The 13,879-nt window shown below is 43.5% G+C and overlaps 1 protein-coding gene across 3 annotated transcripts in view; it reads right to left on the bottom strand.

Moving 5' to 3' along the window:
* UGGT1 (UDP-glucose glycoprotein glucosyltransferase 1) overlaps nt 1-13,879 on the bottom strand; it is a 1,185,714-nt gene that overhangs the window by 956,800 nt on the left and 215,035 nt on the right. For all 3 annotated transcript variants that reach the window (XM_069213734.1, XM_069213736.1, XM_069213735.1), the window contains exon 9: nt 2,627-2,727. In XM_069213734.1, the coding sequence (XP_069069835.1) occupies nt 2,627-2,727 (101 nt within the window). The remainder of the gene's footprint in view (nt 1-2,626; nt 2,728-13,879) is intronic.

Genomic DNA, 13,879 nt, shown 5'->3' with positions numbered 1-13,879 from the left:
GGAGATCATAGTATTGAGATTGTGATCCACAGACCCCACTGGATTACAAGATTGTGTACACATGCTACTGGAGGATGCAGAAGATTTAAACAAATGGCACATTTTAAGTGGACTAAGAAAGCCCAGGGAAACCAGAAACACTTCTGTAGTTTATCTATGAAGTTGGTCGACCCAAGTGTAACAAGATGATAAACCACAGAAACCACAGACACAACAGCAGCTGTTCTACTCTGGGGCTCACCGCAAAGTGGGGGAATATGGCACACCAATGATACCCCACATTAGTAGATCTTTGGGGCCCAGTCAGAACCACGGAAACTGTGCAACCCTAAAATAAAAAGACAACACAGTAGCAGATTTACTAGTTCGAACCAGAAGCAGAAAAATTACACAATTTAAAGATAAATCAAGGACTACACAGAATAAGGTCTATAGGGACCAACTAGAAGCGGAGATGGACAAATCAGAGGATAAATCACAGATCTCACAGTAGATTGTCTATGGGGCAAGCCAAACCTAGAGAAGGTGCAACCTTATGATACATCACAGCCTTCACAGTATTTGGTCTTTCATGTCCACCCCAGAGGTGGAAATGGAGCACCTAGGGAACAGATGGTATTATGGAACTCTGAAATCTAGTGAGACGAAGAGTAGTTTGATTTTCAAAGGAGGACAGTGATGGGTCAGGAGAGGGCAAAGTGAGAGGGGCAGAACTGCTACTCTCCTTAGATCAAAGAGGCAAAATCTGGAATGATATCAATAGAAGATTCTCTTAGCTGTCTGTCCTTGACCTAGGCAAATGGGCTGCATGCCCTGGGAAAGGTTTAGTAAGCCAAGGTGGGTAGCAGTCACCATCAAGTGGTGGAAAGGACAGCAAAGTGAGTGCCCATATCGGAGAATAAGAATGCAATTCAGAAGGTCCTAGGCCAATAAACTCTGCAGGACACAGGCGGGCCAAAGAATCAGGATGGGGCACTAAACACCTGGGGAGAGAACAGCAAATTACATTGAAAAATGACCACAGAAAAACTAACTGAAAACACATAGAAGGTCAATCAATCAAGTCATGAGATAATTTTGTGGCCATGGCCCCAGTCTACAACACATTTGAAATCTTCCAAAACAGTTTTTTTTTTTAAACGCACTATATTCAGTTGCAATACAGTTTCAATGCAGAACAGCAAAGCCTATGCCCTAGCACCATTCCGTAAGCGCTCAAGCGATAGTGTGTTGAGTTGGGTTCCAAGATCAATTTTCCCTGCAAGAAGCATCTCTGTTTCACAACACCTCCCAAGTTGAAGATGGTGCTCTTACAAAGGTATGTGGCACTTTCTGTAATACATACATACAATAACTGCAGTGAGACTCAAGGCACTGGAAATATTGGTCACATGGAGTGACTCACAGGATGCTGCCAAGACGTGATCAGGGATGCTTACAAGTTAAAAGATAGTATAGAAGCTCACTGTAGTATAAAAAGACTATTGACAACAACTGCAACAAAGAATATAAACACCACAGGAGAAAAATGCATCACAGAACCTATCTACTCAAAAAAGGTCAGTCAGATTTTGAAGAGGCAACTACTGGCATAGAAAGGTTAACATGAACTTTCAGCAACAAAAGCTTTTGCATAGTCTTTGGTATTAAAAAGGTGCCCCATCTAAAGTCTTGATGGACCACATTTGCAGACTACCCAAATAAGATAAACCTGCATACAGATAATCTAAAAGGAACTAAACTGCAAGATTAAGAGGTAGCAAGAAAACCTACCATGGAATCATCCCTCTTGGACCTACACTAGACACCGCTGGAGAAAAGGCTTTTACAACAGCCTTTTGGTGAACAGGTGGACACTGCAGCATATTTCATTTATAACTAATATTGAGCTCTTGCATGCCATTACATCCAGAGTGAGGATTGATCCACAATCCTACAACCTGATGCTACCACGGAGGACTTCATCCTTTTTCTCTGTATCATATGAATGATAAGAGAGAAGAGGACCTCCAAACTTGTGGATATGCTTGGTTTTCTCAGTGGGCAAATTAAATTAAATTGTTATCCTTATGCTGTGCTCAGGTCTAACACAACAGACAATCCAAAGAGATTTTTAGATTACCATGAACGCAGTCCTCATCATTTTAACGTCATGCACATGCTGATTGGAGAAGAGATTGACAGCGAAAATTAACACTGCTTAATAAAAGCAAGCACAGAATTTTTAATGTGGATTTCAAAAAATAAAAGCAGAAAAAAAAACACTATGAAGAAACTGTCAAAATTCAGGAGACATTACGAAAAATCATGCAACTGGAGTCTACTTTTGACAATGAAGGTTGGAAACATAAGATATTGCCAGAGTTTATTTTTAAAGCTAGAGCTACTTCTGATTTAACTCAATGTAAGTAATTTGCAGGTTCGATACTGCCCTGGCTATTTGGCACACCAGGCGAAAAGTGTTGTTCATGAGGGCGGCATCAAATTTCCAAGCTACCAACTGAAACGAAACTTCAAACAGAATAGAGACACCTTGCTTTTTTCACACAAACTGTAGTGCTATAAATATTTCCTTTTTGGAGGACAGAAAGAAGAATGCTATCAACAGTATTATAGCTTGTCTCACCCTGCAGCTCCCAGACTTTCAGTGGTGCCATCTCATTGGTGCCTTCAACTAGGTGATTTCGCAGTTCTTTTAACTGTTCTTTCAGCTCAGGGTGCAACTGCCTGAAACAGAATAACACAACATAAGAAAGTAACCTTTGTAAGAGCATCTGCACTTTCAAGTTAGAATTTCCAAGAATGAGATGGGATCCCCTTTTAGGTCCTCAACTACCCGATGCACTCTAGATGCTGCAGCATGAGTAGTGATGCAAATCTGATCTAACAAGAGTGGTTTACTCTGCCAAAGAGGTCGTAGTCTATGAAGAGTTGTGCACCAATTAATTGGGTGTACACTATCCATACCCATTTATACACATATTCTTTTATTACAATGTTTATAGTGGTGTAATATAGGCACGGCTCCTTCTGTTTTGGAGCACTTTGAAGGGGAGTACAAACTTTTGGTAAGCCAATGCACCCTATCGTGGGGCTGAAAGAAAGACTGCTCATGGGCAGTAGCGCAAACATAAGTATTTCATGCACTAAATCATGAACTATCTAAATCTTAATAAATCCTTCTCTGGAGTAGTGAGAGTGAACCCAGACTCACAAAGAAGTGAAATCAAGACAGCAGCATCATATCAGGTCTACGTCGTAATAACTCAGGGCTCCTGATTAAATGATGATGGAGCTACACAAGTCACTATAGACCAGAGGTAAAGAACCTGATTTTAATGTAAAAGTAAACACATGTTGACATGTTAGCTTTTCATCATTACCTTCACTCCCTTTATTGAAAGATATTTAGTAGAGTTAATTCCCCAGAAGTGTTAAGTATCTTCAAATGAATAAAACAGATTTTTTATTTTAAAAAAATCTCAATAAAGTCCAATATAGAGATGAAAAGACCACAAATCTATTCCTTGGTTAAATAATGTTTTTCTTGAACCGTTCAACGTCTAAAGCCCCCAGTTATCTTTCTTCACCACCCGATTTTATTGGACCCATTGTAACGCTGTTTTCAGCTCTTCCGTTTTATCAGCTTGTGCAAATTCAACTTTAAGCATTGCACAGCCAACCTCTAGTTCATTGAACCCCAGCTACAACAACCACACATTCAACTCTATAACACTAGGTATTTCGGCTGCAGAAACCACGTTTTTCTTCAAAGCCAAGCTACAGTGCTTGAATGCCAAAAAGGCAATGACGGCCACCAGTGGAAAAAAACAAAAAAACTTTATGATGTTGCTGTTGAGCTCCTTATTGGAGAGAAGATAGTACAGCACGACCAAGTAACAACAAGCATTGGCACAGCCAGTAGGTCGTCTTGCAGGTTTGTGCCACAGGTATTTTTCACTTTTGTATTGCACGAATAAGCAATAAAATTAAAAAGAAAAAGACAACACAAGGCACTTAAACATAGATACTTTATTTTGGCAGTTAACGTTTTAGATGTAAAAAAAAAAAAAAAACATTCATAGATGCTGCTGTTTTTCCTAGTATTTGTGTAAGATCAAAAAAATAAATAAATACCCCAAGTGTTTCAGGTGTGCAATGCATTTTGTTATTGTTATGTTTTTTAAAAGGGCCAGAATAAATCACCACTTAACCAAGCAACTAAAATCTCAGGCTCAGCTCGCTTAAGCACTTCATAACAAACTTTAAAAAGGAGTTCACACAAAAAAAATAGCTGGTATTTAAAGTTAGAATAAAAAATATAAGTAAAAATCTACATTTTGAACCAGCCTTTTTTACTGAAAAGAAAGGAACTGCATTTAAGCAGATGTGCACAATATGCATAGGCTTTGTGCAGTCACTCAAAGTGAAGCGAGGCAACTGACAGACTGGACTGATCCTCTGCCCCATGCTGAATGCTGTGGTGGGTGGAAGGAAATATATGGATGACAGTCTAAAAACCATTGGCCTGCTAACTAAAAGTCCTTTTTATATGTGCATAAAGTATGATTTTTTTTTAGAAAGACAATAGTTTGGCGAAACTCAGAGGCCACACCTAAAAAGGCAACACGAAGGAAAGAAATCCGCCAAACATAAAATGTAAAAGAGCTTCACAGTGCATGTAGAGGAAACAAAGAAGAGGGATAAAAAATCATGAAGGCCTAGTATTTGGCAATTTAACAGCAAATTTAAGGTTAAAGACAGAAAGGCAATATTTCATGATCAGTGAAAGTATGTCCGAAAATACTCTTGAAATTATTTAATTCAAATAATCGCAGAAAACATTTTTAGCTATTAAAATATCACATTATTTACAGCTAGTGCCAAAACCTTATAGCTCCTCACTGACGAACTTGGTATCAGTTGTCTGAGCGTATTTTATTGTTTCCTTCCGAAGTACAGAACTGATTCTAACTGATATAAACCGTAAATCAGGCTAAACGAAATGTAATTGCTAGTAGTACTAAACTAGCAAGACTCAACTCGCAAGAGAAATAAGCACCTTTGGCGAAGTAGCGCTCTGGCCAGTCACCACTAATGTGGAGCTCTCCATGGAGAGAAACTGAATGAAACAAATTTACTCGTTTGCTAACTTTTTTGGAAACATTTATTCGTAAAATAGATTCTTCTAAGCTTAGTTGGGACTGCTCGAACTGTTAGCATTTGAGCTCAGATTCCCAGATGTGTTACCGGTTCCTGCTTTCAGTTTTTTGTTTAATAAATGAACACTGAGTATTTTTTAATGCACAAATAAAAGGAAAGGGTGTCACTTTTTATGTCATTACAAAGATGTGCTTTACTGACACGACCTTTGGAGACATGGCAAAAGCTCAAACTTGTTACAACGCTCACAGAAACAACAATACTTAACAAATGCAAAAAACAAAAACTACAATACAACCTGTGCAGTGCATCACTAAAACAGAGTGCAGCTGGGGTGGCATTCTAAGAGATAAACTTCCTCAAATGCTGCAAAGAATACTCTGTTTTATCAGGAGCTTGCTATATCAAGAAATCAATATCACAATTCATAAGTAATGATATATAAAACACAAAATGTTCAAAAATCATTTGCTTTTCCTTTGGTACAGGTATCAAATATGGATATGTTACAACACAATCGATTGTAAACCGATTCTTACAGATTTAGTAATGTATTCCGTCTGCAGCACGTAATGTCGATCCACAAGCAGTACAATTACTAAAGCATCACATGCTACTCCCGATACAGTGATTGCGCAAAGATAATTTTCGAGGAAGCAAATAGCAACTTTAGAAAAGTTTAATTCATGTGCGCCATCTTGTGCCTTGTGAATGGCTGGACCGAAGACCTTGATGCTACTCTACAGATGTCAGATAACGGATTGCTCCCTTAAATTCCATCATAGGAATCTTCTTCCTATTGGAGTCCACGTTTGGCCTAGCTGTAAGCTTATGTTTTACTGTTACATACTGTTAGAAATTGGGTTTCTGGTTGGCTATGGTATGCACCTAAGCCAGGCAGAACCCACCACTTTAGTACGGGGCAAGTAAGTTACACACCAAAGATAACCTGTGCTCACCCCCTGGGAGCTTGGCACAGAGCAGTCAGGCTTATCCTTAGAAGCAATGTCTAAAGCATTTGCATAACACACACTGGTGACAATAGCTACACCACAAAAGAAACCCCACACAGGGTTATATCAAAAATATGTCTTTTATTAGCATTATATCAGACTACAAAATGACATAAACCACCACAAGTATTAGGCATAATATGTAATTGTTGAATGGTAGATTTAATCATCAAGATAATAAAAAGAAAGTCCAAATGGCCTCTCTCCTATCGTAATCGTACCTGACCATAACGAGACCAAAACAATATACATAACTGTGTCAGGTTATGACAAAAAAGAATCTTAGACTCGTCAATCATCCAAGACAACCATATGTACATATTTCTACGAAGCCACGGGGCACAGGAGCACCTAAGCTCCTATTATGTGTGTTATGTTAATGCTGGCAATCCTTCCCCAAGGTGACCCCCCCCCCAACACCCCTCCTGGGATACAGCAAGTAATGCCCCTGGACCCTCCACAAAGTAAGGTGAGAGACGTTCTCCCAGTGAAGGACCGTGGGGATGACCCTGCTTGGGCCACCACTTGGGGAATTCCCAAAGAAGCATCTGCCCAAGAGCGAGTGGCGCAGCAGCTTAAACACCGCCTCTCTCATTCAGGCAGCTGGGTGGCCCATGAAGGTAATGCAGGGAGCTGCCAAAACCCCAGAGGCCCTCCACAGAGATGAAAAGCAGCCATAAAGTGAGAGGCAACTTTGTGGTCTGCACAAGGCTTATCAGGGGTCTAAAAATTATGACAGGTGACTGTGTGTACTGCGGAAATCTCTCCTGAGCAAGGGTTGGAGGTGGGCTGCCATTGAAGAGAACTGCTAACATGTTGCAAGTGCGGCATCTTCAACGCTGAGTGCAACGTTTTGATGGAGGGGTCCTTGCAAGGGGGTTTCCATCAGACAGTGATGCAGCTCTCAGCATAACGAAGGAGGATTCCCTGCAGTGTCGGTCAGGGGGGGGTAAAAAAATACTCACTATCCTTCGTATAATGGATACCAGGTGAAATTGCTCCACATGCTCTCAATGCACAAGATACCACAAAAGGGAAATCAAAGAGCTCACCCGGTACTGTGCTTTGCGGAGGCCAGGAACACATCCAGGACTTGCCCTGTGCTGGACTCCTGGGAGAGCACCAGAGGGGGATCCAGGATGTAGGAGCCAGGCAGACCACCACACCAAATCAGTGGTCCTAGTGGTAGCCTTTCCTGAATACACCACTGTGCCTGTGGCAGAACAAAGTCAGGTAGCAGCTGGCAGCAGGGCAACAAACAGAAAATCAATTCAGTGATTCCTTTAGGTCACCAAGCAGTAGCAGGCAGCAGTGCAACAGCAGAAGAGCAGTCCAGATGAGTCATTTGTGCAGCACAGCAGTGCTCTAGACAGAGGGTCAGTCCCAGTTCCAAAAGTGCTCTAAAATCTGGGGTCAGAACCCCCATACTTACACTCCAAAAATGTATTTTTTTGAAAGGGTGATTTCAAAGGAACCCTTTCAATTGCAATACAACACCTTTCAGCCCAGGCCTGGCTCCAGACATTAGTAGGGGTTACATCAGCCCTTTGTGTGAGGGCAGGACACCCCAGCCCCTCCTGTGTTGTGGATGTCTGGAAAGTATGCACAAAGTGTAGCTGTCATTCTCCTCTACATATGGATTGGAGTCAGGATGCAAAACAGTAGAGGTATAAGCACACAGAAATGTCCACTTTCTAAAAGTGGCATTTCTAAGATGGTAATGACAACATTTCAGTAAGCAGGATTTTTCATTACCATTCCAAACGACTCAAACATGCCTACGCTACTACTTTCAGATCAGAGATTACCACTTAAAAATATATAAGTGAACTCCCAATGCTAACCTATGAGAGGAGCAGCCCTCAAAGTAGTGAAAAATGAAATAGGGGGTTTGTCACAACTGGGACATGTAAAACATAGAAATACATGCCCTACCTTTTACACACACAGCACCCTGCCCACAGGGCTACTTAGGGTTTACCCTAGGGGTGAATAAGGTCTTATAAAAGGGGTGTTTAGGCCTTGGAAAGTAATTAGAAATGCCAAGTCAATGTGGCAGTAAACTGCACAAGCAGACACTGCAGTGGCATGCCTGAGACAGGTGTGAGAAACGACTTCTGTGCGTGGTGCAATCTGTGCTGCAAGCCCATTAGTAGCATTTGATTTACAAGCCGTGGGTTCATGGTATGCCACTTTACAAGGGACTTACAGGCAAATTAAATATGCCAAACAGGTGTAAGCCAATCATTCAAAGTTTTAGGGGGCAGAGAGAGGACATGCACTTTAGCACTGATTAGCAGTAGTCAAGTGCCAAGCGTCATAACGCCAACACAAAAGGGTCAGAAAGCTAGGAGGAGAAAGGCAAAAGGTTTGGGGATGACCCTGCAGAAAGGCCATTTCCAACACATAAAAATATAAATTCATCTAAAATTCCACTTGGCAATACCTCCCTTGGAAACAGTCTTACTCTGATGTGGTGTAAATAGTAAAAAGTTGTTTACTCTTTCTGATCGGTTTGGTATGATCAGTAGAGGTACAGCATGCAAATGCTTTTCTAACACCAACTATATCTGGAGAGCTTTCAGTAATATTTTGTGAATTTGTAAAGACCTTTGGTAAATCAGTCACATAATATGGTAAGGCAGCACTGCACAGAGAACATACTATGCTATCTGAAAACATCAGCAGGAATGGATCATTATGAAGATCTACTGAAGCGAGATGAATAAGTCTGAACCTGACGGCAGAAAGAAAACAATCGAACAAAGGACTTGATGCCCATGCCACTATCACCGAGAGGAGGAGTCACTCAATCTTGTGACTCGAAAAAGCTTCTTTCAAGAAAAACAACTTGTAGCACTCCGAGCCCAACAATAGATGGCAGACTTATGTGGTTGTTGGAAAGCAACAAAAAGTTGATTAGTTTTCCTAAAATCTTTTGTTCTGTCAACGTAGTACACTAAAGCTCTTTTAAGGTCAAGAGTGTGTAGAGCTCTTTCAGCAGTAGAGTCTGGCTGTGGAAAGAAGACTGGCAATTCCACTAAATGATTAATGTGAAAAGGTGAAATCACCTTAGGTAAAAAGTTTGGGTTTGGCTGAAGTACTACTTTGTGTTTGTGTACTTGGAACAACAGTTCCTCTAGAGTAAATGCCTGAATTTTACTTACTCTTCTTAATGAAGTAATTGCTACTAAGAAAGCAACTTTCCATGTGAGAAATTGAATATCAGAGGAGTGCATGGGTTTAAATGGTGGTCCCATTAGTCTTGTGAGTACAATATTAAGATTCCATGCAGCAACTGGTGGAGTTCTGGATGGAATAGTGCAGTTAAGGCCCTCCATAAATGATTTTATGACAAGAACTTTAAACAGAGAAGTATGGTGTATGGTTTGTAGGTATGCTGATACGGTTGCTTGACAAATTTTAATAGAGGAAAAAGCTAAGTTTGCCTTTTGTAAATAAAGCAAATAGCACAAAATATCTTGTTCTGATGCTTTGAGTAGATCTATATTTTCAGGTTGGCAGTAGTATACAAACTGTTTCCACTCATTTGCATAGCACGGTCTGGTTGTTGGTTTACGTGCTTGTTTTAGAACGTCCATACATTCTAATGGAAGGTGTAAATATCCAAACTATATGACTTTAGGAGTCAAAACGGTAAGTTGAGTACACTGGGATTTGGATGCCTGATTTGACCTTTTCTCTGTGTTAACAGATCTGGGGGGTCATTCTGACCTTGGCGGTCCATGACCGCCATGGCGGAGTGCGGCGGAAGCACCGCCAACAGGCTGGCGGTGCTTCCTGGGCGATTCTGACCGCGGCGGTAAAGCCGCGGTCGGAAAAGGGGAGCCGGCGGTTTCCCGCCGGCCCAGGGAATCCGCCATGGCGGCGCTGCTTGCAGCACCGCCATGGGGATTCCGACCCCCTTACCGCCAGCCTGTTTCTGGCGGTGTCCACCGCCGGAACCAGGATGGCGGGAACGGGTGCCGTGGGGCCCCTGGGGGCCCCTGCACTGCCCATGCCACTGGCATGGGCAGTGCAGGGGCCCCTTAACAGGGCCCCACGAAGATTTTCACTGTCTGCTTAGCAGACAGTGAAATTCGCGACGGGTGCCACTGCACCCGTCGCACCCTTTCAACTCCACCGGCTCCATTCCAAGCCGGCTTCATTGTTGAAGGGGCTGTCCCGCTGGGCCGGCGGTCTTCTGGTGGTCGCCCGCCGGCCCAGCGGGAAAGCCGGAATGACCGCCGCGGTCTTTCGGCGGGAACCGTTTGGCGGGCGGCGACCGCCGACTGCCGCGGTCAGAATGACCGCCCTGGTCTGTTTGGAAGCTTGTGATGGGGCACTACTGACAGATCCAGGAGTGTTGTGTACCAGTGTTGGCGTGCCCATGTGCGAGCTAGGAGTATTATGGTGAGAGGTGTGACGCATTTTGTTGACCAGAAATGAAAGTGACCGGAGAGGGGGAAAAAGTAAGACCAGTTGATCCATAGAGCACTGCCCTTGGACTGAGGGTGTGGGTATCTGGATGCGAAGTTTTGGCATTTTGTGTTTTCGCTTGTTGCGAAAAGGTCCATGTCTGGTGTTTCCAACATTTGAAAGTAATGTTGAAGTACCTGTGGGTGAATCTCCCAGTCGTGTATTTGTTGCTGCGTCCTGCTCTGAAGGTCTGCTAGCTGGTTGTGTATCCCTGGGATATATGCCGCTAGTAAGTGAATCGGATTGTGAACTGCCCATTTCCATATTGTTTGAGCTAGAAGGGACAATTGGGATGAATGTGCCCCCCTTGTTTTTTCAGATAATACACTTTTATCATGTTGTCTGTTCTTATTAAGAATGTCTTGTGTGCGATCGGAGATTGAAATGCTTTGACGGCCAAGAACACAGTTTCTTGGCCCTTGGCTGCATGGCAGTCCTCTGAGGCTTCAGAGGTCGCTGGTCCCTGTTGGATGCGTCGCTGTTGCAGTTTTCTTCGAAGTAGGGAGACAGGCCGGTGGGGCTGGGGCCAAATCAGTTGTCGTCTCCGTCTTCACTGCAGGGCTTCAGGTCAGCAGTCCTTCTTTGTCAGGTTGCTGGAATCTAGTTTTCTAGGTTCTGGGGAGCCCCTAAATACTGAATTTAGGGGTGTGTTTAGGTCTGGGAGGGCAGTAGCCAATGGCTACTGTCCTTGAGGGTGGCTACACCCTCTTTGTGCCTCCTCCCTGAGGGGAGGGGAGCACATCCCTATTCCTATTGGGGGAGGGGTCACCTCAGCTCAGGACACCTTAGGGGCTGTCCTGACTGGTCGGTGACTCCTCCTTGTTTTCCTCATTATCTCCCCTGGACTTGCCGCCAAAAGTGGGGGCTGTGTCCGGGGGGGGAGGGGGGCATCTCCACTAGCTGGAGTGCCCTGGGGCATTGTAACACAAAGCCTGAGCCTTTGAGGCTCACTGCTAGGTGTTACTGTTCCTGCAGGGGGGAGGTGTGAAGCACCTCCACCCAGAGCAGGCTTTTGTTTCTGTCCTCAGAGAGAACAAAGGCCCTCACCACATGGGGTCAGAAACTCGTCTCTCAGCAGCAGGCTGGCACAGACCAGTCAGTCCTGCACTGAACAATTGGGTAAAATACAGGGGGCATCTCTAAGATGCCCTCTGTGTGCATTTGTTAATTCCAACACTGGTCTCAGTGTGGGTTTATTATTATGAGAAGTTTGATACCAAACTTCCCAGTATTCAGTGTAGCCATTATGGAGCTGTGGAGTTCGTTTTTGACAAACTCCCAGACCATATACTTAATATGGCCACAACTGTACTTACAATGTATAGACTTAAGACACTGTAGGGGCATATTGCTCATGCAGCTATGCCCTCACCTGTGGTATAGTGCACCCTGCCTTAGGGCTGTAAGGCCTACTATAGGGGTGACTTACCTATGCCACAGGCAGTATTTTGTGTGCAAGGCATCCTGAGGGGGATGCCATGTCGACTTTGCTTTTTTCTCCCCACCAACACACACAATCTGCAGTGGCAGTGTGCATATGTTAGGTGAGGGGTCCCTTAGGGTGGCAAAACATATGCTGCAACCCTTAGGGACCTTCCCTAGTCACAGGGCCCTTGGTACCACTGGTACCTTTTACAAGGGACTTATCTGTGTGACAGGGGTGTGCCAATTGTGGAAACAATGGTACATTTTAGGTGAAAGAACACTGGTGCTGGAGCCTGGTTAGCAGTGCCCCAGCACACTTCTCAGTCAAGTCAGCATCAGTATCAGGGAAAAAGTGGGGGGTAACTGCAACATGGAGCCATTTCCTTACACACGGGTACTTACCTGCTGGCAGACTGGAACCGGGGCACCCCTGTTCTCCATTGAAGCCTATGTGTTTTGGGCACCTCTTTGACCTCTGCACCTGACCGGCCCTGAGCTCCTGGTGTGGTAACTTTGGGGTTGCCTTGAACCCCCCCAATAGTGGGCTACCTTGGACCCAACTTTGGACCCTTTAAGTGTCTTACTTACCTGTGAACTTAACAATTACTTACCTCCCCCAGGAACTGTTGATTTTTGCACAGTGCCCACTTTTAAAATAGCTTATTGCCATTTTTGTCAAAACTGTACATGATATTGTGATTATTCAAAGTTCTTAGAATACCTGAGTGAAATATCTTTCATTTGAAGTATTACTTGTAAATCTTGAACCTGTGGTTCTTAAAATAAACTAAGAAATGAAAATGTCACTTACCCAGTGTACATCTGTTCGTGGCATCTGTCGCTGGAGATTCACATGTTCTGCATAGCTCGCCATCTGGTGTTGGGTCGGAGTGTTACAAGTTGTTTTTCTTCGAAGAAGTCTTTCGAGTCACGGGACCGAGTGACTCCTCCTTCTGTCTCCATTGCGCATGGGTGTCGACTCCATCTTCGATTGTTTTCCCCGCAGAGGGTGAGGTAGGAGTTGTGTTGTAGTAATAGTGCCCATGCAATGGAGTGACTAAGTATGTACCTATTTAAGGTTAAATAATATATATACAAATGTACAAAGTTGAAGCTAACTTCCAAACTGCTACAGGCTCCCGGGGAGGTGGGTGGGCACATGTGAATCTCCAGCGACTGATGCCACGAACAGATGTACACTGGGTAAGTGACATTTTCAGTTCGATGGCATCTGTCGCTGTAGATACACATGTTCTGCATAGACTAGTAAGCAGTTATCTCCCCAAAAGCGGTGGCTCAGCCTGTAGGAATGGAAGTGGTTTGAAATAATGTTCTTAACACGGCTTGACCTACTGTGGCTTGCTGTGCGGATAACACGTCTACACAGTAGTGCTTGGTGAACGTGTGTGGCGTAGACCATGTGGCTGCCTTACATATTTCTTGCATTGGGATGTTTCCTAGAAAGGCCATGGTAGCACCTTTTTTTCTGGTTGAGTGTGCCCTTGGTGTAATGGGCAGTTGTCGTTTTGCTTTAAGGTAGCAGATTTGGATGCATTTAACTATCCATCTGGCTATACCTTGTTTTGATATTGGGTTTCCTGCATGAGGTTTTTGGAATGCAATAAATAGTTGTTTAGTCTTTCTGATGTTTTTCGTTCTGTCAATGTAGTACATTAATGCTCTTTTGACATCTAATGTATGTAGTGCCCTCTCAGCTACGGAATCTGGCTGTGGGAAGAACACTGGTAGTTCCTCTGTTTGATTTAGGTGGAACGGTGAAATAACCTTTGGTAAAAATT

Source organism: Pleurodeles waltl, chromosome 11 (genome assembly GCF_031143425.1).
Source record: "Pleurodeles waltl isolate 20211129_DDA chromosome 11, aPleWal1.hap1.20221129, whole genome shotgun sequence".
NCBI classification, from domain to species: Eukaryota; Metazoa; Chordata; class Amphibia; order Caudata; family Salamandridae; genus Pleurodeles; species Pleurodeles waltl.
Note: the sequence above shows the minus strand (reverse complement) of the source record. Positions and strands in the feature narration are given on the sequence as shown.